This window comes from Gadus chalcogrammus, chromosome 18, assembly GCF_026213295.1.
Source record: "Gadus chalcogrammus isolate NIFS_2021 chromosome 18, NIFS_Gcha_1.0, whole genome shotgun sequence".
In the NCBI taxonomy this organism is placed as follows: Eukaryota; Metazoa; Chordata; class Actinopteri; order Gadiformes; family Gadidae; genus Gadus; species Gadus chalcogrammus.
The window spans coordinates 6,261,851-6,286,110 of record NC_079429.1 but is presented as its reverse complement, the minus strand read 5'-3'; the positions used below and the strand labels follow the sequence as shown (position 1 = coordinate 6,286,110).

Below are 24,260 nucleotides of genomic sequence, written 5' to 3'. Positions count from 1 at the left end.
CCATGTACTTGGATCCAGAAGTCCTACTGGGGTTGAGGGCACACAGCCTGGGCCTGGCAAACTGAAATTGCAAGGGGTAGAGTTGCACCCGGTTTCCTGTTTCGTTAAGGAGCTGTTCCACCGAAGAAACCTAATTTCGAGTGTTTGATGATTTCAGAAAGGGAATTAAATAAGTGCCCAAATATGATTTATACGGTGGCTAGTCAACACAGTTTTGATTTTATACCTAAACGACACTTTCTGCACAATTCTACGGCTTGATAACAGATTTGAGACTGAGTCTCCCACACAACTGTAGATATTAATCTAAAGTCGGATTTGTGAGACTACCACATCCATAACCATGTCACCATCTCCTTAACCCTGATCCTAACCCTGTCACCATCTCCTTAACCCTTATCCTAACCCTGTCACCATCTCCTTAACCCTGACCCTAGCCCTAACCCTGTAACCATCTCCTCAACCTTGACCCTAACCCTAACCCTGTAACCATCTCCTCAACCCTGACCCTAACCCTAAACCTGTCACCATCTCCTCAACCCTGACCCTAACCCTGTCACCATCTCCATAAACCTGATCCTAACCCTAACCCTGTCACCATCTCCTTAACCCTGACCCTAGCCCTAACCCTGTCACCATCTCCTTAACCCTGACCCTAGCCCTAACCCTGTCACCATCTCCTTAACCCTGACCCTAGCCCTAACCCTGTCACCATCTCCTCAACCCTGACCCTAGCCCTAACCCTATCCCAACCTGAGCGGATCGCTCAGCTTGACTGATGTGTTTGTCATTCTCTTGGGCGAGCTGTCGCTAATGAGCTGCCCCCGCCGGCCCCTCTACACCGGTAGAATTAACCATGGTGTCACCAGCGTTACAGACAGGAAACCGCCAGTTGCAAACCCGCTCCCCCACCGCCCCGCCACCACACCTATCCGTGTGAAGCGGGGGGGGGGGGGGGGGGATTGGGTTGTTAACGCGTTCACGCGCCGCCAACCCTGCTCTGTGCGGAATTACAATGGGGACTCACCGGGCACATCACACGCGGCTCCGCACCGGAGCAGGGCACCGGGCCGGCCTCTCCACGGTGGGTTCTGCTAATCGTCTGTAGCGCTTGCGTGAGCTCGCCATTAGCAGGCGAGCTCCACCTGATGAAACTGCTCCGTGGCTACGTGGCGGTAATGAGCCGGTGTGGACCAGGTGCTAGAAGTCTCCACCTCGCCACACTGTGGTCTAAACGGCTTAATGGCTCTGTCAGGCATGGGGCACCGATCTGCAGTTCTGTTTCTGTGTCTGTGTGTTCTCCCTGAGCAACCATGAGTGGTGAAATAAAAAGCAATGGGACTATACAATAATAGAACAGCAGTGAGCTTATGAGAGGATGCCATGTTCCTTTGTGTGGATATAAGAGGCTGAGTCTAAAAATCGATGACGCGTTCTTCTTTGGTGCATCATACTCTCTGTATGTACAGACACCTCAGAAGCCACGGTTCGCTGCTGGGGAACCATCGTCTGATCGAAATCCCCTTTCCGGGGTGGAGAGAGAGAGAGAGAGGGAGAGAGAGATCCACTTCAATTCATCGGACATTCATTATCATTAAGATGTTGCTTAGCACAGACCTGCTTCAGTAAGCATTATGCCCACTCTACTTTCTTCTATTCTCTCTCTCTCTCTCTCTCTCTCTCTCTCTCTCTCTCTCTCTCTCTCTCTCTCTCTCTCTCTCTCTCTCTCTCTCTCTCTCTCCCCCTCTCTCCACAGCTTAGTGTCAGCAATTAGAAAGGGAACTGCCTTTTTTTTTTTCTACTGCTGGTCCCATAAAAACAGAATGAAGGTGTAGACAAAGGAGGACACGGGAGGACTGAGCAACAGCGTTTCCCCAAAGACTATCACTCATATAGAACGTGTAAATCGAAAAGACGTCTCCTCTATATTTAGGTGACAGAGTGAAGACATGTTATGCCTGTCCTATCGGTCTCTGCTTAGTGAGCTTCACACAGCCAGGCAGAATCCCCGTGTACATCTCTCTCCCATGCGTATCCACATCTGTGTGTGTTTGTGTGTGTGTTTTTGTGTGTGTTTACACAAACCTTATAGGTTTGTGTGATGTTGCTTAATAAATAGACTGTTGGAATATGCCAACTCATTTGCATTTTTTAGTTTGTGAAGTATGGTGGAGATAAATATTGCCTGTGAAGCTGTAAAGTGATTCCACCCTGGTGACATTTCCGGGGTAAACAACAAACCAATATTTTAATGATGAAGCAGTATAACATTTGTTCAGCACATGAGTGTGATGCAATATTTGGTAACAATAAGTAATACATAACGATGATAAGTTAGCACCTCACTTCATCCCCCACCCCATCCCCATTCAGCTAATAACCTTTGTTACCACCACCATCACTACCAACACCACCACCACCGCTACCAACACCACCACCACCACCACCATCACTGTCACCATCAGCACCACCACCAACGCAACCACAATTATTACCATTAACCACAACCGAGACTATCACCATTACCATCCCCATGTCAATCAACTCCAGCATCACCTCCACCACCACCAACACCACCACCAGCAGCACCACCTCCATCCTCACAACCGACACCACCATCAACCCAACCAACACCACCAACACCACCTCAATGGCGCTATAACCAAGCCTTGCACCTACCCTCTACACTAAATGTCCCGGGTGCCAACGGCCACACCATATATATCACCATACACATGCATATACATGTACCATGAATGCATAAACACCACCCATCACAATAGATCCCCCGTTTTACAACTCACACTAATGAGAAATGGAATGGCTCCCTTAATGTGCGAGGGGGAGTTCAGTGATATAGGGCCGTCCCCACCCTGGGACCGGTCTCTGCGGTTGTGCTTCTGTCAGCGCTGAGTGATTGTTGCTGCCACCGCGGTCGCGTCCAGGGATCTATCAAGACCTAATAATTATGTGTACATTTACAACAAGGGCCGGGGTTTAATGGATCGATTCCCTCACTCTCCTATTCCCATCGCCGCGCATAGATTTCCTGTCGTTTCCATGAAGGATCTAGCGACAGAGAAGAGCAGTCATTCTCTATATCTCTGTCTATCTGTGTGTGTGTGTGTGTGTGTGTGTGTGTGTGTGTGTGTGTGTGTGTGTGTGTGTGTGTGTGTGTGTGTGTGTGTGTGTGTGTGTGTGTGTGTGTGTGTGTGTGTGTGTGTGTGTGTCCCTCTTTCTTTCACTTTCTCTTTTTTTCTCGTTCTATCTCGCTCTCTCCCTCTAACTCTCTCTTCGGTTCCAACTTTTTCTCCCCACTCGTCTTTCATGGCTGTCCTCCATCCCCAGACGACTCGTTCACTACCTCCTTTATCAAGTGATGGCTGGCGGTCCACAAAAAGCTCCTTAACACTTCCACTTCAACACTCGACAAGATTAAGAACACTGTCAAATGTTTTAATTGGGACGGTACGGTACGATCTTAATTTGTCTTGAATCCAACAATTGCATTATAAATTCTTTCATCATTCTCGTATTTTTATGTCTGGTGTGAACACCTCAGAGTTCCCTACTAGATATCTTACAAGGCATAACACCGGGAATGTGTTGTGTGCCATATTTAAATGTGTCTTGTGTTGTCCACATGACATGGGTGCAGCCTTACAGTGTGTAGAGCATTCATATGGTGTGTCATGGTGTATCGGGTCTCATTGTCTGGGCGATATTTAAATGCAGATTTGCATAATTCCACTGCGGCTCAAAGGCGGATGGTAATGCCTGCTTCACTCCTCTCTATTACCTCCTGATATTACAGATATGGCTCTTGCACCATTTACTGTAACCTTTAAAAGGTATTGGAAATACTGTGAGAGATTTGAAACGTAGAACATTCCATAGTAGCAGTAACTATTAGAGCGGTTAAGCACCCAGTTTGACTTCTGCCGTGCATTTACTTTAGACTGTCTTTTAATTGGTCCATTCAAACCGATTTTTTTTGATTGACAGACAGCTGGACCAATCTGTCCTTTTGCGGAACAGTAACGAAAAACTGCTGGAGGTGAATACATAGACGTTAACAGAAAAAAAAATGTATATGCAATATATAAATATAGACAGTATGACAGGAGAACACCAAGAGATTAAAACAATAACATATATACAAAATAAATACAGGAGAATAACAAGAGAATATATAGAACTAAAATCAGTAAAAGAAAAACAAGATTTACAGTGAAACAAATGGCTGTGGATGATGGCAATTTTAGTGAATTTTTTCAGTTGGATTTTTATAGAAAAGCTTTCCCTGAGTACATTTGTGAAATATTTCTAAGTGTGCTAACCTAAGTTTGCAAACCCAAGTTGCATACAGACGGTGATGCATATCGCTGCTGCTCTCTGTTGACTCCTGTGTTCTGTGTCAGCAGTGATTTAGGGCTTCCCATATAGAAACTTCTCAACGTAACCCAAAATAACCTTTTTCTGAACAGGCTGCACCAACACTCCAAGTCTTCGATCCCAAACACGCGCTCTCTCTGGGTTCTGCGCTGGCACTGTGATTCATCATGCGTTTAGATGTTCCTACATTACCAAAGAGTATGCGTCGTGGACTTAACGTCGTATCTATATTTAATACCAAGTGGCCAAGGGAAATGGACATGGGCACCTTTTCTAGTACCTTTTCTAAGTGGCCTTCTTTCTTTAATGGAGTTGAAAACGATAAGACATGCCGCCAAGCAAGAAATGAAGTCTTGCCAAAGGTTGGCGTTTTTCTTCGGCACACGTAATACCTTTCTCCGATATTTTCCGTGCCGTTCAAGTTTGTACTTTATCATCTTTCTGCAACGGCCTAACAATGTGCTGATCGCAGTTCTGTTCCCAAGGCCTCGTCAATGCATATCACCCATAATACGACGAGATAATGTACTTCAGAGGTGGTTAGCATCACCAGCTCCCTCACCAGGTGGTACATTATGCTTCCATAATGGGATACCCACAGGGTTTTATCCCTTACATGTCCTCCCCTGGAGTAGTGTTCAGTGTATACAATAAAATAACGAGACACCCCATACTGCTCTATTCCTTACATAGTCAGTGCATATAATATTAAACCTGTGCTTGTAAACAGTGAATATAATAAAATTCCCAGTCTTCCCAGACCCGGAGTGATTTATTCCGCCCATACCCACAGCTGCTTAAGACGATACTTTCAATTATCACGTACATATTTTTTTCAGCATTTTGTGTTTGTACTGTCGAGAAAAAACATCTGGTCGGTAGTTGTATTAGACTTTGTTGTTAACGTTTCTAATTTGTAGCGCATCGATTCCCAACTGTTAAAAGGCAGAGGTGCGCATTATCAAGGGTGTGCATTACCAGAAGCAACGCAACACCCTTGGAACGTTATTGATCAAGACCCGGGATTCAACAGCGCTGTGGTATAGGATGTTGTTACTGTTCTAATAATATGGACAAGATGTCTAGAATGTTTCTTCAGTGGCGTTGTGATGACAGCGATGATTTGTGTTCTCGATTAAACGCTCCCACCAGTGCAGTGTTAGTTTTTTTCTTCCAGTTGTTTTCCTTATATAGCCACGGTTTAAGGGCGGAGGGGGTGGAATCATAATGAGTTTCTCTGTATGCTAATCATGTTCATGTCACTAATGCTGGTGAAAAGTGACTGCTTTCCATCATCCGTCGCGAGCAGGGCCTCGAATCCACGTTTCTTTAACCTTGTCCTTGGTGAGAGCAGGACTATCTGCTACCTGCAGAGCTGCCGCAATTCCTCTGCCCCCCTTTGCCTTTGTGCCCATGAGCATGACACCCGGACCCCTGACTGCTCCTAGCCAGCCTTAAATGGTTGGCGTGTGTGTGTGTGTGTGTGTGTGTGTGTGTGTGTGTGTGTGTGTGTGTGTGTGTGTGTGTGTGTGTGTGTGTGTGTGTGTGTGTGTGTGTGTGTGTGTGTGTGTGTGTGTGTGTGCGCGAGCGAGCGTAAGTGTGTTGTAAGGCGTGCTTTGAGCGATTGTCACATTACAATGAAAATTAATGTACCGTTTGTCTTCTGATCCGAGTTGAAACGTGGATGATTTAAAACCCATACTCTGTAGATCAAAGCCTTACCCTAGCCCTCTGTAGACTGAAGAACCACAAAACCGGTGTTTAATCCCTCTCTCTGCTCCTCAGTTCTATGTCCTCTGTTTGTGGAGATGCTGATCTGTGTGTGTGTGTGTGTTTTCAGTGCCGTCGTTCTGGGGCCTGGTGAACTCGGCGTGGAACCTGTGCTCTGTGGGCAAGAGGCAGTCACCGGTCAACATAGAGACCAGTCACATGATCTTTGACCCCTTCCTCACGCCCATCAAGCTGAACACGGGGGGACGCAAGGTACGCACACACACTAACACTTGTCTCTGTGTCAGTCTCTGTCTCTCTGTCTCTGTGTGTGTGTGTGTCTCTGTCTCTGTCTCTCTCTCTGTCTCTCTCTCTCTGTCTCTGACTCTCTCTGTCTCTCTCTCTCTCTGTCTCTCTCTTCTCTCTCTACATTTGTCTTTCTCTCTCTCTCAAACACACTCTCTTTGACTCTTTGTCCTGCTCTCTCTCTCTCCCTCCCTCTCTCTCTCTCTCACCCCTCTCTCTCTCTTTTTTTTTCTCACCTCTACATCTGTCTCTTTCTCTCTCTCTAACACATACTATCTTTGTCTCTCTCTCTCTCTCTCTCTCTCTCCCTCTCCCTCTCCCTCTCCCTCTCTTTCTCTTTCTCTTTCTCTCTCACTGTTTGATGGATGCTGGTGTTTTGTTGATTTTCTCCAGTTTCTACTTGTGCTCAGCTCACCCTCACACAGCTGCCAGGCTGTGTTGTTGAACTGCTGCAGGTGTTCTGTATTTCCTCCAGTTATTTATTGTGGGTAGCGTCTTAGCACCGCATCCCTGATCAATGATCCTCGCCACTGTTCCTGTCGACAGACAAAGTGGTCTATTTGTTCTCAGGGAAGCACACCGAGACAAATTTAAAAGCATTTTGGCCATTTTCATCCCCCATTTTGTTTTTCGGGGGGTTCCCGAACTGCAATATGCTCACGATGACCGAGAGAATAAATGTGTGTGCTTACAGTAAACAAGATCAGTGTCTCATCGGGACTTTACGAAGAGAACAGTGTTTTCTTCTCTTTGTTTTGACTTAGTGGTGCTCTCTTTGTGTACAGCTGCTACACCACAGGCGATACGGAGAGTATCTACCGCACTGTACTGTACAATTTAAACCTTGTTCGCTGCCATATGACAACGGCTAATTAGGATACCTGCCCAGATGGGCTGTTTGTTTACCGGGAGATGATGCCACACATCCCAGAGAGTGTGTGATGACCTACTCTCCGCAGGGTGGGCTGTGTGTGTGTTTTTAAGGCAGGAGAAGGCATGGCTTCCGCTTCATCTCTGTTGTCTTTGTTCGTCCAAACTGAGTTGTTGTTGGGCGTGGACGGAGACAAAGGCAGCCGGACAAAAAGTGTTTGTGCGACGGTTCGAATGGTTTGAACCGCGAGCCGTTAAAGTTCTGGTCGAGTAAATCCAAACAGCGCCCAACTGTTGTTTTTATCCCCTCGGCGGATCGTCTGTGAAGTCAAATAAAGCCAGGAGCAACTCTCTCCATTCATCTTTTAGGGCCCTCATTTCCTCTCTCTCTATCGCTCTCTCTCCCTCTCTCTCTCTCGCTCTCTCTTCCATAAACAGTTACGTAAGACACACACACACACACACACACACACACACTCTCTCTCTCTCCCACGCACTCTCTCTCTCCTTATTTCTCTAATTCTCTCTCCCTCTAATTCTCTTTCCCATTCTCTCTCCCTCTCACAGGCTCACTCTGTCCCTCTCTTTCTCCATGTGTCTCTCTCTCTCTCTCTCTCTCTCTCTCTCTCTGCCTCTCTGCCTCTCTCTCGCTCTCGCTCTCGCTCTCTCTCTCCTCCCTCTCAGCTCAGGCCTAAATGTAATCTGTTGTGTCTCCATCTCTCGGTGCACCTGAGCTGTCAGCCGATGAACAAGGCGCTAGCCTCACCTTGTCATCACTGATTCATCCCCGTCCCTCTCTGGCTGTTGGCAGCCAGTCAGCCTTGGCCAGCCAAGCAGGCGCAACAGAGACCCAACGTACTTAAAAAGCACATCCCCCCCGCCCCCCCCCACCCCCGTCCCCACCCCACCCCACCCCCGGTCCACAGCAGAGGTACATGTCACCCATAGGCCTGCTAGTGGGGCGGGGGGGGGGGGGGGGGAGAGAGAGGGAGGCATGGGAGAGAGGGAGGGGAGGGAGGAATTGGAGAGAAGTAAAAAGGGGAGACCAATAGGGAGGGAGGGATGGGCGAGAGGTAAGAAGGGGAGGGCAAGAGTGAGGGCGGGAGGGATGTGAGAGAACTGGGAAGGGAAGAGCGAGAGAGAGAGAGAGGGAGGGAATGGAGAGGGGAATGGGAGAGAAGTAGGAGGAGGAGAGGGAGACAGGGAGGGAGGGGAGAGAAGGAGGAAGGGGAGAGAGAGGGAGGGGGAGGGATACTTGTAACGGCCCATTGTGCGACCGTGTATGGTGGATTAATGAATAGTCTAAGGAAATGAAATTGCCTTCTGAATAGAAATATTAATTAACTAAGGGGGAGCATCCAGGTTGAGCTGCTGGTTTGAGGGAATCGAAGTTAAATAAATAACAAGATCAGCATTAATTGAATATTTACACTGCCTTAAACAATTGTAATTACCAAAAGATATTGCTTTGCAATTTTGCACGTTAGCCCAAGATATATATATATATATATATATATATATATATATAAAGCTAGTGTTACCTGTATTGTACCACATCAAAGTCTCTCCAACCCTATCTTCTTTCAAATCTGCACTCAAAACATACCTTTTCACACTAGCCTTCCCCACCTAACTCCCACCTTATTCTTCATGTTTAACCTCTGTTTTTCTTTTATTCCTAGTCTGTTTTACATAGTTTTGATAGGGCAATATGTAAAGCGTCTTAGAGTACCATATTAAGCGCTATATAAATTTCATTTATTATTATTATTATTATTATTTCTACTTGCTGTTAAGCGTCCTAGAGTGTGATATCTTTGTTTTTAGGGTGGTGAAACTAACATATTGCTAAGGAGGAATTGTCTGCTGTCATTTGGTTGGCGGTCAATTGGTTAATGCTCTTATCTTTTTAATGAATGGAGTGGAAGCGTTTAGTGGTGGAAGCCTTCCAGTATGGCTGCTGTCTGTAACTCTGAGCTGCAGATCTCTATCTTTTTGTGTGTGTGTGTGTGTGTGTGTGTGTGTGTGTGTGTGTCTGTGTGTGTGTGTGTGTGTGTGTGTGTGTGTGTGTGTGTGTGTGTGTGTGTGTGTGTGTGTGTGTGTGTGTGTGTGTGTGTGTGTGTGTGTGTGTGTGTGTGTGTGCGCTTGTGACAACGTGCGTGTGTGTGCACAGAGCTTTGGTGGCCATGTTTCCTTCTTATGTAATTACAGCCAGTGTTGGGTAGAACAACCAACAACACTTTGCACGGCAGCTGCCCTTTCACCCCTGAGGCAGCCAAAGTGTCCGGGTTCGCCTCCCAGACAGAGCAGACAGCCCACCAATCAGATAGTGAGAAACACAGATAGCCGGCCAATAAGCATGCTCCATTTATTGTTCTCTGTCCAGTGCACAGGGCCTTAATTTCCTGTGTCGGACACCAGGTGTGTGTAAATAAATATATATCTATAATTAAATATAAATATGTATATAATGTTTTTTTATTTAATCTTTTATTATCATTGTTTTATTTTTTAATTTGTATTGTATGTACATATATATTTATATGTCATATCTTTGACCTAGCAGGTGAGGGGTGTTCTAGTATTGGGAATCTGGGTCTGGCAGATGTTAGTCCCTTGAGGGCCGTGGGTTCCCGGTACAGACCATGTGGGTTTAGATGTGTTTCACACCGGGAGTAACACAATCTGTGTTCTGTACAGTCATTCCATTTGTTCTAGGTGCGGGATTTGACAGGGGACTCGAAGGTGACGCACTTTCAATCTCGACTTCAATGAAAGAAAAGGAGATATGGTTTAAGTACGGCATTGAAACGAAAGTTTGTTCAACCAAAATGATCCCCTTCTCGTTTAACTAGGTGTTATCGTTTGGTTTCTATTGTTAGTTTTGGTATTATTCATTTGTGTCAGAAGCAGAAACATGTACTCACTGCCTTCATAGAATTCAATTTCTGAAAATATATTACACCTGATAGAAAAATAACACTGAGATATGGAAACACACTTTTATCAATTTGTATACGATGGCCTATTTGTTTTATTCTGCCCCGAATGTTGCCGTGCTTTGGCTCGCTCTATCCATCTCCAGGGGGCCATTTTGAAGATGCCTTACAGAATAAGTAGCCGCTGGGGGGTGCTTGGGCCGTTCCAATATATTGTTGAACATGATTTGTTGTGTTGGGACTGAGTCAGACAGCTGACAGGGGTCTGGTCGCCACGGCGATGTGCATGGGAGAGGCGACGGACCTGATATCCAGAGGTTCCTATGGTGTCTGCAGCCGACATGTGGAGCACACCGTGTCAATGTCGGAGGCACATCCGTCTGAGGGGCTCGCATGTCAATCCCACTTTGAGAGGGAGGGAGGGAGTGAGGGAGGGAGGGAGGTAGGCGGAGAGAGAGGGAGGGAGAGGGGGGGGGGGAAGTGAGAGAGGGAGATGGAGAGGGGAGAGGAAGAGAGATGGAGGGGCAGAGGTAGGGAGTTTGAGGAGAAGAGAGAGAGAGAGAGAGAGAGAGAGAGAGAGAGAGAGAGAGAGAGAGAGAGAGAGAGAGAGAGAGAGAGAGAGAGAGAGAGAGAGAGAGAGAGAGAGAGAGAGAGAGAGAGAGAGAGAGAGAGAGAGAGAGAGAGAGAGAGGGTAAGTGTGTAAGAGTGTACCTACCTTGCAAGAGAGAATAGACTGAATGTGTGTGTCTTCTTATGCAAGCGTGTATGTGTAGGAGAGGGGGAGAGAGAGACATCCTTATGCGGCCGTGTAGGGTGGATTAATGGATAGTTGAAGGAAATTCAATTGCGGCCTTCTGAATAGAAATACTAATTAACTAAGGAGGAGACGGCATCAAGGTTCAGATACTGGTTCGAGGGTAAAATATAAAATATATATACCATTAAATGAATATTTACTGTCCGCGATCACTGCAATAACTACTGCGATTTCATTGCAATTAAGCCCATTAGCTTAGGGTGGTGGAAAGTTGATGGATTAGAAGTTGGTATATATAGCAGATGTGTACTTTACATCGAGAGAGAATGAAGGCGAGGGAGAGAGAGAGACGAGATTCGGTAGATCTCTCTTCAGAGAGGCCAGAGACAAGTAGAGGGCGCGAGAGCAGCGCTGATAGCAACTGGATGTGTAAACATGACGTGATGAAGCAGTGCATATGTGTGCAGGGGGTGTGAAGCCTGACTCACGGGCGGCCGGGGAAATGATGCGAGAGCTGGATGCTCACCAACTGGGGCAGAACCCTGTCCAGCCTGGGGCTTGCGCCATAGTCATACAGAGAGAGATGGACACATAGATACAGAGAGATAGAAAAAGATCCATACATTTATTGACACATAGATGGACATAGGTAGATAGATGTAGCGGTAGATAGACTGACACATAAATGTATATAGATGGATATGCAGATAGATAGATACATTGATAGATATAGAGAAAGATAGACGCATACATATATATAGATGGATAACGAGATAGACACATCGATGCATATAGAAAAATATGGAGATAGACACGGAAATAGATATAGACAGAAAGATGGATAGATAGAGAGATAGATAGACGCATATATATATATAAATGGAGCGATAGTTATATATATTTAGGTTTAGATATATAAGTATTAAAGCAGAAAAATGTAAAGAACCCTCAACGTTATTAAAGGGGTCGGTCAAGACGTTGGTCCTGGGGTGTTTCCATCGCGGTGTCGGCCGCTCTCTTCCACGGCGTGTCGCGGTCGCCTGCAGCCAGTTAATCATTCCCGACTTTGTGTTTCATCGCCGCCGCTGCCGCATGCCTACGCCTCTCTAACTGGGTCGCTCAACGCGCGCCAAAGTGACTCTTATCTGTGTCACATAATGCTTGGAGTCATCCCAAAAAGATCCAGCAGTCAGCATCATTGATGGAGAGGAGCCTTCGCACTACGGGGGAGCTCTCTGTGAGTCTTCCCCCGATGAAGACGGAGGGCTTCACCTAACAAGGTTACTGGAGACGCTTCACACGGAAGTCGGACGCGCAAGCCACTAATTAGGCTGGCACACAGACACACACAAGCAGGCACGCGCACATGCACAGATGCACACACGCATACACACACAGATGCACACGCGCACGTGCATAGATGCACACGCAGGCACGCACACACAAGTGCATGCAAGCGGGCACGCACGCACGCACGCACGCACGCACGCACGCACGCACACACACACACACGCACGCACGCACGCACGCACGCACGCGCGCACGCACGCACGCACATGCACAGATACCCATGTATGAAAACACACACAGCATGTGTCACAGCAGTCTGCTTTTGTAGTTGGGGAAGAAGGGGGAGGGGGTTTGGTGATTAGTAAGCTGTGAGTGAACACCTTGCTGACGGACTGACGAGAGGGAATCGCTGCAGAAACAGCTTCTAACAAACACTTTATCCGTCCCTTTGCTTTAGCCATCCATCATCTATCTTTCCATCTTTCCATCTCTCCATCCATCTATCCATCATGCATTTATGAATCCAACAATCCATCCACCTTTTCTCATTCATTCATCCATCCATCCAACCATCCATCTTTCTATCTATCCATCCATCCACCCATCCATCTCTCTCAGACAGCTGTGGCGATGTGGAACGACCACATGGAGGTTGGATGAATCTGTTTACAGTGGATTGAAACGAGAGGCCCGCGCACGTCCTGTGTGTGTTCTGCTTCAATGCTGCAGTGCACCTCCATCTGTGATCCTTTCCTTACCTTGACTACAGCATGTCTGCACTGGTATCCCTCATGTTCAAATGAAGCACCCCCAGTACTAGACGGTCGTCAGCTAAGGCTATCCTTGTCCTCAAAGAGACGTGTTGTAGATGTTGCAGTAGTAATACACACCACACCACACACACACACACACACAATATGTAAAACACTTCTTGAAAAGCGTTAAAAAAAGTAGGATTATTATGAACATCTGGTGAACAGGGGAAGGCCTGGGGCGACGCTGAATGGTGGATTGTCTTGTTAGACTTAGCCGTTGCTGATCATTTAATTGGTTTAGTTTTTTCGGCATGTCAAAATGAGCCAACTGATCTGACAAGCAGCATTTAACAACTTTTAATGAATAGAAAATAAAAAAAGCCCTCTCTGGGACTCGCTTGTCATATCTACTGGTTCAGCTCATTGCCGTCTTCATTTATCATGTCCATGTGACGCAAGTTCAACCAAATTCGTTCATAGGCTCGGTAGCACCGCACCAAAGCTTGGTAGCGCGATAGCACTTTAGCACCGCTGCGTATCACAATAGCTCTGTAGCTCCGTTCCACCATAGCACAGTAGCTCCATAGCCCCCTAGCCCCGTAGCACTGCAGCGTAGCACATTAGCTCTGTAGCTCAGTTGCAATCCAGCACTGTGGCACCATAGCACAGCAGCGCCATAGCCCCCTTGCCCCTTAGCACCACTGCTTGGCGCCGCATCACGCCCCTCACAAAAATCCAAGATGGTTGTCATCTGAATCTACATGGAGGGTTTATCCCCACTACTTATCTTTCATCCATCACGGCGGAGGGCCGCGGGCCCGAGGCAGGCGCTCATATATCCGTCAGGACAAACAAGATGGATGAGAGTCTTTCTGCAACATCGCTCTTCCCCTGCGCTCATTCGCTGGCTGGCTGCTGCCATCGCTGTAACCCCTTCCTCTCTGCCTCTCTCTCTCTTTCTACCTCTCGCTCTGCCTCGTCTCTATTCTTTAACGGTGATCCCCCCCCCTGTCCCTCCAACCTCCACCACCACCACCACCACCACCTCCCCACACCACCCCGGTGCAGGGCGGCCAAGGACGGCAGTTATGGCCTCATGTGTTATAATGGGCCGCCACTTTTGCCTGAATACTATCTTTAGTGTGTGTGTTTGGATGCCGCCGTCGCTTTCTGTGTGATGGACTGCAGCGAGGTGGCAGGCGTATATGAAAAGGGGCCAGCCACACACACAATACGTTTTTTGTAGGCCACACATAGGCGCGAGACACATACCGCTTCGCTTTTCTGTCTTCCCTTTGTCATCGGAGCTCTACTAGTCTGGCTGTGCTCACACTGAAACGCAACAAAAACACATATTTTCTTTTGAAATCGACTGCATTTCCATATTCCTGGAAAGAGCGAGGAGTGTTGTCTCTTGTGAACACTGACTTGCTGTTTATTTGCCACCAAGAGGATTTGCAGTTAGACGCCTAACCATGCGAGCACACTGAGTGTCATATACTTCATATATTTTGATATGTATTTTGACTGTGCATCACTGTGGGAGTGTGACTTCAGCTCAAGTGCTCTAATGTGATCCGTGCCCCGGTTTCCAATCAAGCTAGAAGGGAGTTCAGGCAAGATCCCAGCCTTCTGGATCTAATCTGATCTGAGCCGTTGTATAGGTTCAAGAAAAAGAGGTTGTTCAGGGTTCACCATGGAAATAAAAGATCAAGCAGCACAACATAGGGGTTTCACTCCCACACACACTCACACACATACACAAAATCACACTCACAAAATCACACACAAACACACACACACACACACACACACACACACACACACACACACACACACACACACACACACACACACACACATAGACACACACACACACACACACACACACACACACACACACACACACACACACACACACACACACACACACACACACACACACACACACACACACACACACACACACACAAACGCACATTCCCTCTCGTCCTATACTATTGCATGTATCCATGCGGATGACAATGATGTATTTGGCTATGTTAGCACGGCGCTAGCAATGCACTTAAGGGACCAACTGAGTGCCTGGGAGGGCATTAAATATGAACACGCAACACTGCTGTATTGCTAAAAATAATGACATTCCCATTTACTAAACCGAACATCAAACGCGGCTCCAAGTCATATTGCCCCGGTCTCATTGGCTTTAGATTATGTTTCATACTCTGAGGTCTCCCCACTTGGATGAGTTACCGGAAGGCCTGGTCAACAGAAGATAGATTCCCAACTTGGCTCTAATGCCTTGGACTCTTTCTGAGGGCCAAATAATTATTCATGTACACATCAATTCACAACACATTCAAAAATGATTTTTGAATGTAAAACACCCCCACTGTGTATGTAAAGAGGTCTGTGTCCTCTGTACCCCATTTGTTTTAATAACTTCCCCATGCATGATAAACGTCTATTTATCGTTCGCCTTCTTCCTTTTATGTACATTCTTCCGCTCTACCGACTCGGTTGCGTGTTGTGTGTTTGTGGTTTTCCGCCGTGCCGTCATTTCCATATTTTTTCCATTTACAACGTAGACGTAGATCTCAGCATCCAATTGCGTTACTCCTCACGTTTTAGAGGGGCTCTCTAAAACGTCCGCTGACATTTTTAGCGTCGGCGCGAGACACTTTACCGCATAGCAACGAAGACTTTATACCCAGCTCCCTTTGGTGGGCGAACACCCGCACGGTGCACTATTACTATTATTACACCATCGCCCACCTTCTGAAAAATATTTTAAATCCCCAACACAGTGCTCCGTGTCTGTCACCAGCCATTACAATACACCTTCTCTTGGCTCGTGCTGCGTCGTATTTTTGTCGACATGGCATGCGGTACGATTATAACCGAAAACACTGTTCAGCTCCTGCCTAGCCTACTGCCAAGGATAAAACGGGCCTCCTGCTGAAAACACTGGGCTTCCAGACTCGGATTAATGTCTACTGAGTTGCTATCCTACAGCGATGTGAGTGAATGAGAATGGGTTTCAGTGTTGAAGCTAATTCACAAAAACCAGAAAGCCCCGTTAAAGGCCGCAATGGGCCTCATTCACCTAGCCGGCATCTTGATTCTGAACTTGAGCTGGGAGTGGGAGCTGAATTGGGGAAGATGGATTCAAGAAGGCTGCAGGGTGAATGCGACCCATAAAACAGTTAAATGATAAAGCAATGAAAGGTATTCGGCACATAACGATAACTCCATTATACAAATACGTTTATGTTGTTAATATGCCTGACCGTGAGTTAATATGGCCGACAGAGAAAAAAATGGCTTTCAGTGAGTAGGTATGGCCAACAGTGAGCTTGTACGACTGCAGTGAGTTAATACCCATCAAATGGAAGAAAAGAGACATATTAATCATCTCTGGGTGAATATCACACTACTTTCTCCACTTGGAATAACCTTTGACTATTAACTCTGACTTTTAACTCTGACTGCAGTCAGCCGTCTCAACGAAGAGGAGAGGAACTCACACGATGGACTGAGGTCGGAGTGGAACCGAGTCAGAGGTCGTGTGTGTGTGTGTGTGTGCGTGTGCGTGTGTGCGTGTGTGTGCGCGCGCGTGCGTGCGTGTGTTTCCGATGTAATACTTACTAGAAAAACTAGTAATACTTACTAGAAAAGAGTGCTGGATAGCGGATCTCTGAGGACCTTGAAGACTCTAGCATTGCTTAGACGTGGCTACACAACTGTACCCTTGGATTGAATACTCATGGACATACACACACACACACACACACCTTGACTGTTTGAGTCAGCCTGCAAGCTCTCCATCTCTGACTGGGCGGTTGTGGGTTCAGAGGGCGTGTTAGGGGCCTGGGGGGAGACGTGGTCTCACTGCTAATGATGACAACATTAGAGGCCCTGCGGGCATATATATACACACACACACACACACACACACACACACACACACACACACACACACACACACACACACACACACACACACACACACACACACACACACACACACACACACACACACACACACACACACACACACACACACACACACACACACACACACACACACACACACACAGACACAGACACACACACACACACACACACAGAGAGAGCAAGATCTCAACTCGAACTCCCTCATTCCCCCTCGCTCTCGATCTCTTGCTCTCTAGCTTTCTCTTTCTCAATTCAGTTCCTCTCTCTCTCTCTCTCTCACAAGACCTCACTCTCGATCTCTTGCTCTCTAGCTTTCTCTCTCTTTCTCAATTCAGTTCCGTTCTCTCTCTCTCTCTCTGTCTCTCTCCATCTATATGGGTCTTTCTCTCTCTCTCTTTCTCTCTCTCTATCTCTCTCTCTCTCTCTCTCTTTCTCTCTCTCTCTCTCTCTCTCTCTCTCTCTCTCTCTCTCTCTCTCTCTCTCTCTCTCTCTCTATTGTTCTCTCTTTCTCTCTCTCTTGCTCTTTCTCTCTCTCTCTCTTGCTCTCTCTCTCTTGCTCTCTCTCTCTTGCTCTCTCTCTCTTTCTCTCTCTCTCTTTCTCTCTCTCTCTTTCTCTCTCTCTCTCTCTCTCTCTCTCTCTCTCTCTCTCTCTCTCTCTCTCTCTCTCTACCTCCCTCTTTCAGTTCAATTAAATCCCCTCTCTCTGAGGCTGAGCCGTTTGAAGGCCTACAGGGGTCTCCGTTCCCTCTCTACCAACAGCTTAGACTTCCTTCCTCTTCCTCACGCCTCTTTTTGTCTCTCCTTCTCTCTCTCTCACACGCACTGTAATTTGTCTCTCCATACATGTAGTTCCGTCTTTCTGACTATCTCTAATGCATCTCTGTATTTATTCCTCTGTTTACATTTGTCTGGATCTCTCTTCATCTGCTAGTACACTCAAGCACGCACGTATGCACACAAATACATCCCAGCCATAATTTAATTTGCATCGTTGAGGTATTTGGAGTTCCTGATGTTTTGATTCATGGTTGTTGTTTTCCTAAAATGCAGGACATGTTCCTAACTTAGTAAGTAGTCCATCACGCAGTCCAATCAATGTTGAACCTTTGGGCCTCCATGCTGGGTGCTGTGGTCGTGGTTAACATCATTCCAACGGTCCACTGTGTAGAAGATATATGTGCAATAGAAACACAGCTGTACAATGCAGCAATTTAAATGACCAAGTTTTTACTGGCTAAGTGGTTTGTAAAATGTTTGTTGCATTGGATCTGTGTGTTGACATTTTAATTGCGATAATTAGACGATAAATCGAAAGGCATTGTATTACATTGACGTGAGACACGGTTGGATGCCAGATTGTATATACATGACACATCATTCTAATTATGTGGAAGTAAGGGTTTCTTTCACGATATCACACTGGTTTACTTGCTCCATACTTAATTATAGTCTGGTCATTATTGTGTTATTCTTCAACTGTGTGTTTGCAAACACGCATCAACCTGGAACCACACAAACATGTATGGGTGTGATTCCACGATGATACACATGCAGATTTTTTGCAGTGTTTTCTGTGCATTTTGATATTCCAACAACAAGAGTTGGCTGGGGGGGGTTGTGTGTCAGTGTGTGTCTGTGTCTGTCTGTTTAACCTGATTGAGAAACGTGATATAATTAAGTAAAGTAGATTAAACCCAAACAGCCACAAGCACACACGCACGCACGCACGCACACACAGGCACACACGCACACACAGGCACATTGCGTGTGGTGTTTTTGCGTTGCCCAATCAGATGCCAAGCATGCGTCATCGCTCTAATCACCCAGAGGAGCTGAGAAGGAGAGGCATGTGAGCCGGATCAGCTGACCAATGACTGACAGGCAAAACGTTCCCGCTGTTCCTCCCTGCTGGGCTGCATGTCAAGTCAGCCGTGACGAGACTGGTGGCTCATGTTTATCCCTTCTTGTTTTGGCGCTGTCAGCTTTTCCCTTTCACTGATGTGTCAGAGTTTTGTTTTTTTTCCTCATCCAAAATGGTTAAAGACATCTTTGTCAAAGTGGGTCTAGTGTGGATAAACTGGACGCCTTTTTCCAAGAATTTGGTTAGCGGTATGTCTCTGTGTGAGGGAGTGCATGAACGGGAGAACATTTGTCCGAAAGCAGTTTATGCGGATAATACAAAGCTCTTTATAGCTGGGGGCAGAACATAACAAACGCGGCCCCCTGTTTTCTGCTCAATGTTCCAACGTATTTGGCCGGTATATATTTTATTTTCTCTCGATATCCCCAGTATTAAATCCTAAGTTTACAAGAGATGAGTTTCACTGTGAACCATTAAAGCACATTTAGCTTTTGAAATGCTGTTCAGCAGTCAAGCATGACCTAGTCCGCTCTTATGTCATAAATTGGAGCCCAGGTGATGTATAGTGGTATGCTTTAGAAAGTTTATAGGCTGTTGCCTGCTGTAACTATTCTCCATTTACATGATGCTCATGTCGCCGCCGTGTCATTCAATAATAAAAGGAGCCGGGGCTATGTAGCACTCCCAGCTCTTTATTTATGAGCTACGGTGGGTGGGGTTGTTTCACTGGTACGGCTGATTTACTGAAGGCTGCACAGCGCAGTACACATACTCCCAAAATGTGTGGAGTTCTACTGGGGTGACATTATGAGGAGGGTGAGCCTGTAGAGATCACACAAAAAGTGGTCAGGAGGACCGAGCATCACTGCATCCAGTACTCACAAGCCTCACTGCATCCAACGCTCACTAGCCTCACTGTATCCAACACTAGCCTCACTGCATCCAACAGTCACTAGCCTCACTGCATCCAACACTAGCCTCACTGCATCCAACAGTCACTAGCCTCACTGCATCCAACAGTCACTAGCCTCACTGCATCCAACAGTCACTAGCCTCACTGCATCCAACAGTCACTAGCCTCACTGCATCCAACAGTCACTAGCCTCACTGCATCCAACAGTCACTGGCCTCACTGCATCCAACAGTCACTAGCCTCACTGCATCCAACAGTCACTAGCCTCACTGCATCCAACAGTCACTGGCCTCACTGCATCCAACAGTCACTAGCCTCACTGCATTCAACAGTCACTAGCCTCACTGCATTCAACAGTCACTGGCCTCACTGCATTCAACAGTCACTTTCCTCACTGAACAACATGCAACTTTGCGTGTGATTGTTGGAAATAATACATGCTCCACACCAACATTACTCTGCTGTGTGTGTGTGTGTGTGTGTGTGTGTGTGTGTGTGTGTGTGTGTGTGTGTGTGTGTGTGTGTGTGTGTGTGTGTGTGTGTGAGAGAATATATCAAGCTCCTTCAAGCAGAGAGCTTTCTAGGACATGATTTCATTTGCACATGCTATGCATTATATTTGTTAATATTGCAGACATGCTTGAGCTGCTTTTGCCTCTTTGGTAAAACGGTGAACAGGAAGCAGCCATGTTGTGAACCCTGAGGCTGCTTAATAAGGCCAGCTTGTAGCCTTGTGGTGTGTATCTTTAGGTCAGCATCAACTGGGACGGCAGTGAGGCGTTGTGTGACTGTGTAATTACATTCGATATAAGGCACAGGTGTGTGTGTGTGTATCTCTCTCACTCCCTGCTTACTGCAGTCTACTCGCTCTGTCTCACTACATCGTTCTAAGTCTCGTCCTACATCTCATTTGATTTGTCTCAACCCTCCGCTTCCCCATAAGATGCCTCTCTCTGTGTTTTCTTTCTCTCTGTCTATTTCTCTCTCTCTCTCTCTCTCTCTCTCTCTCTCTCTCTCTCTCTCTCTCTCTCTCTCAACCCCTCATTTGATCCCTAATCAGTTAAAAGGTTATAATTATTATAATAACTATAATCGTTATCAGTAGGAGAGGAGAAGGCAACTCTGCCAACTCTGATGGCATAGTCATTTACAGACACAAAAATAAGTTTCCTCTGTCACCTTCACGGAGGAGAGTGATCACAGAGACGGAGATCACATCTCTATCACAGAGAGATTGTTCCCCGATAAAGTAACTTGTACACGTGTTTACCCAGTGTTATTGGGCCCTGTTCATTTTGATACTCAGTTTGGATTTTATTTAGGATGTAATGAACATATGCTGTCCTGCTGGGCCTAGCAGGTCCTGCGGGGTGGTGGTGGTGGTGGTGGTGGTGGTGGGGGATACGGTGGTGGTTGTGGTGGTGGATGTGTTGGTGGATGTGTTGGTGGATGTGGTGGTGGATGTGGTGGTGGTGGTTGTCATGGTTGCGGTGGTGGTGCTGGTGTTGGAGTAGGAGTAGGGTCTGGTCTTTAAGTGCCGGCCACCATCGCTTCCTGCCGGCACCCGGCGCTAATGAGCAAGGCAGGGGGGCTCGCAAACCAGTCGGAGACGGACACATGTGACCTTAAGCAGACAGAACTCTCTATCTCTCTCTCTCACTTTCCCTCTCTGTCTCTGTCTCCGTTTCTCTCTCTGTGTCTGTCTCTGTCCCTTTCTCTCTCCCTCTTCCTCTCTCTCTCTCACTCTCTTTCTCGCTCTGGCTCTGGCTCTGGCTCTCTCTCTCTCTCTCTCACTTTCCCTCTCTGTCTCTGTCTCCGTTTCTCTCTCTCTCTCTCTCTCTCTCTCTTTCTCTTTCTCTTTCTCTCCCTCTCCGTCTCCGTCACTGTTTCTCTCTCTCTCTCTCTCTCTCTCTCTCTCTCTCTCTCTCTCTCTCTCTCTCTCTCTCTCTCTCTCTCTCTCTCTCTCTCTCTCTCTCTCTCTGTGTCTCGCTGTCTCTCTCCCTCTTCCACTCTCGCTCTCTCTCTTTCTCTCTCGCTCTGGCTCTGGCTCGCTCTTTCTCGCTCTCTCTCTCTCGCTGCTTGGTGTCAATCAGTGGCTTTATCCCTGTTTCCTCAACTGCCAGAAGCTTTGTGTGTGTGTTGTGTGGCGATTGGGTTCCTGCGTGTCTGTCTGTCTGTCTGTCTGTCTGTCTGTCTGTCTGTCTGTCTGTCTGTCTGTCTGTCTGTCTGTCTGTCTGTCTATCTGTCTGTCTGTCTGTCTGTCTGTGTGTGTGTGTGTGTGTGTGTGTTGAGAAAGTTGAGGGTGGGCTGTAGGAAGCAGGGAGGAAGTGGGCATTAAAGACGGACCCCCCTCCCAGGAATACCTGTCATGTTGACAGAAGGTTTATATCAAAACAAAGACATTACATGAGCAGAGATTTAAAATGAACAACATGTACAGACTTACTGTACTTTGGAGTCAGGCGTATGTTTAAGTCCAAAGGGGCGTGTGTGTGTGTGTGTGTGTGTGTGTGTGTGTGTGTGTGTGTGTGTGTGTGTGTGTGTGTGTGTGTGTGTGTGTGTGTGTGTGTGTGTGTGTGTGTGCGCGTGCATGTGTGTCCATGTGTGTCCATGTGTGTCCATGTGTGTGTGTAATGGTGTGGGAGATATAAATGCTATTGTGCAGCTCTATCCGATGACCCCTAACCCTCCCCGTCCACCCCTTCTTACATCCCCCGACCTCTCACCCCTGCTGGCAGCGGTTCTATGGAGATGTGTCTCCTTGTCTGCCAGCAGCCCTGCTCTCAAGTCTCTTAGGGATATAGCGATACATGTGGATATAAATGTAAGAATACATGGGAGAATACATTTGACTGTACATATGAGAGTACATGTAAGAATACGTGTGAGAATACATGTAAGAATACAAGTGAGAATACAGTGCATGTGATCGTACTTGTGAGAATACATGTGATTATACATACAAGTCTACATGTAAGAATACATGTTAGAATACATGAGAGAATACATGTGAGAGTACATGTATGAATACATGTGAAAATGCATGTGGGAACACATGTGATTATATGAGTAAGACTCCACCATGTGAGTATTTTGTACCGTATCAGCTTTTAACTTTAATTGTAATTCTCTACTCCCTGTAGCCGACAATGTACCCCACATGTATAGCCTTCACATGTTAGGATCAACAGCTCCCTAAGATGAAAGTGTGGACATGCATTTATCACAGGGCTCCACAATGTTTATAGTGGGAGGAGGGGGGGGATTTGTTCTACAGTTGGTGGAGGATTGTGAGCAAGTGGATTTTACTGGTAAGGTGTGTGTTGTAAATACATAGTGGGTATGAATTGATTCTTCCACAGATTATTCACATGATGCTGGATGGCTAAAGATAGGGATTTAGATTTTATTAGATCTAGCATTTTTATTGCAACTGTGTAATGGGTAACACTGATGAATACAACTCAGAGGATTTAATAGAATTAGCTTCATCAAATTTATTTATTTATTTATTGGTTTATTTCGGGACATTGCACACAACAGTCAAACAGTAAGTGAGCCAGAATTAGCCTAAGAAGTTAAAATGGTAACTGAGTTTGGAAATGGTTAGGTAAGGTCATTGCAGGGAATAATTAGGTGAGGATTAGGTCATTAGGGGAAACAATAAGGTACGGGTTAGGTTCACTCTCAAGAGAAAAGGTTTAGCTAAGGGTTTGGTGGCATCAGAGTGATTCTGGCAGAAAGCAACACATCATGGGAATCAATAGAGTTGCACCCAATCCCAAAAAAATAGCTGCTCATTGATCCATAACAAAAGATAAAGAAAATAGGCTGTCTAGCTTTCTCCGGAACCAGAATTAAACGTCACATATTTATTACCCTTGCACCCAGACTTTGGGCAGTAGCGCAGGAAGTAGAGCGGGTTGGCTGGCAACAGCAAGGTTGCTAGTTCGATCCCCGTGTGTCGAGGTGTCCCTGAGCAAGGCACCTAACCCTAACTGCTCATGACGAGCTGGCTGTCGCCTTGCATGGTTGACGGTGTGTGAATGTGTGCGTGAATGGTCGATTGTCCGGCAATATTGTAAAGCGCTTTGGATAAAAGCGCTAAATAAATGCAGGCCATTTACCATTTACTTTGGTCTGCATCCATGACGATGTCATGGATGCGTTGGCGTGGCGCATTGAGGCCGGAGTTTCCCTTCACCTTCGCAGTCGCCTCGCGCAGGAAGCGCCTGTCGTCTGCAGACGAGACGTGCCTTCCACTTCCCCCCCCGCCCGCGAGATGTTGCGGCGCCTGCCTCGGGAACAGCCTGTGCCCTTCTTCATTTGTCACACTTTAAAGGGGGGGAAAAAAACCTTGAAAGTTCAGAGCACTGTGGCGACAGATGGAGAGCCAGGGAGAGAGAGAGGGAGAGGGAGGGAGAGAGAGAGAGAGAGAGAGAGAGAGAGAGAGATAGAGAGAGAGAGAGAGAGAGAGAGAGAGAGAGAGAGAGAGAGAGAGAGAGAG

General features: G+C 46.7%; 1 protein-coding gene across 1 annotated transcript in view; it reads left to right on the top strand.

Moving 5' to 3' along the window:
- ca10a (carbonic anhydrase Xa) overlaps window positions 1-24,260 on the top strand; it is a 74,699-nt gene that overhangs the window by 41,590 nt on the left and 8,849 nt on the right. Inside the window, exon 4 of the mRNA XM_056577632.1 lies at window positions 6,236-6,378. Within this exon, the coding sequence (XP_056433607.1) occupies window positions 6,236-6,378 (143 nt within the window). The remainder of the gene's footprint in view (window positions 1-6,235; window positions 6,379-24,260) is intronic.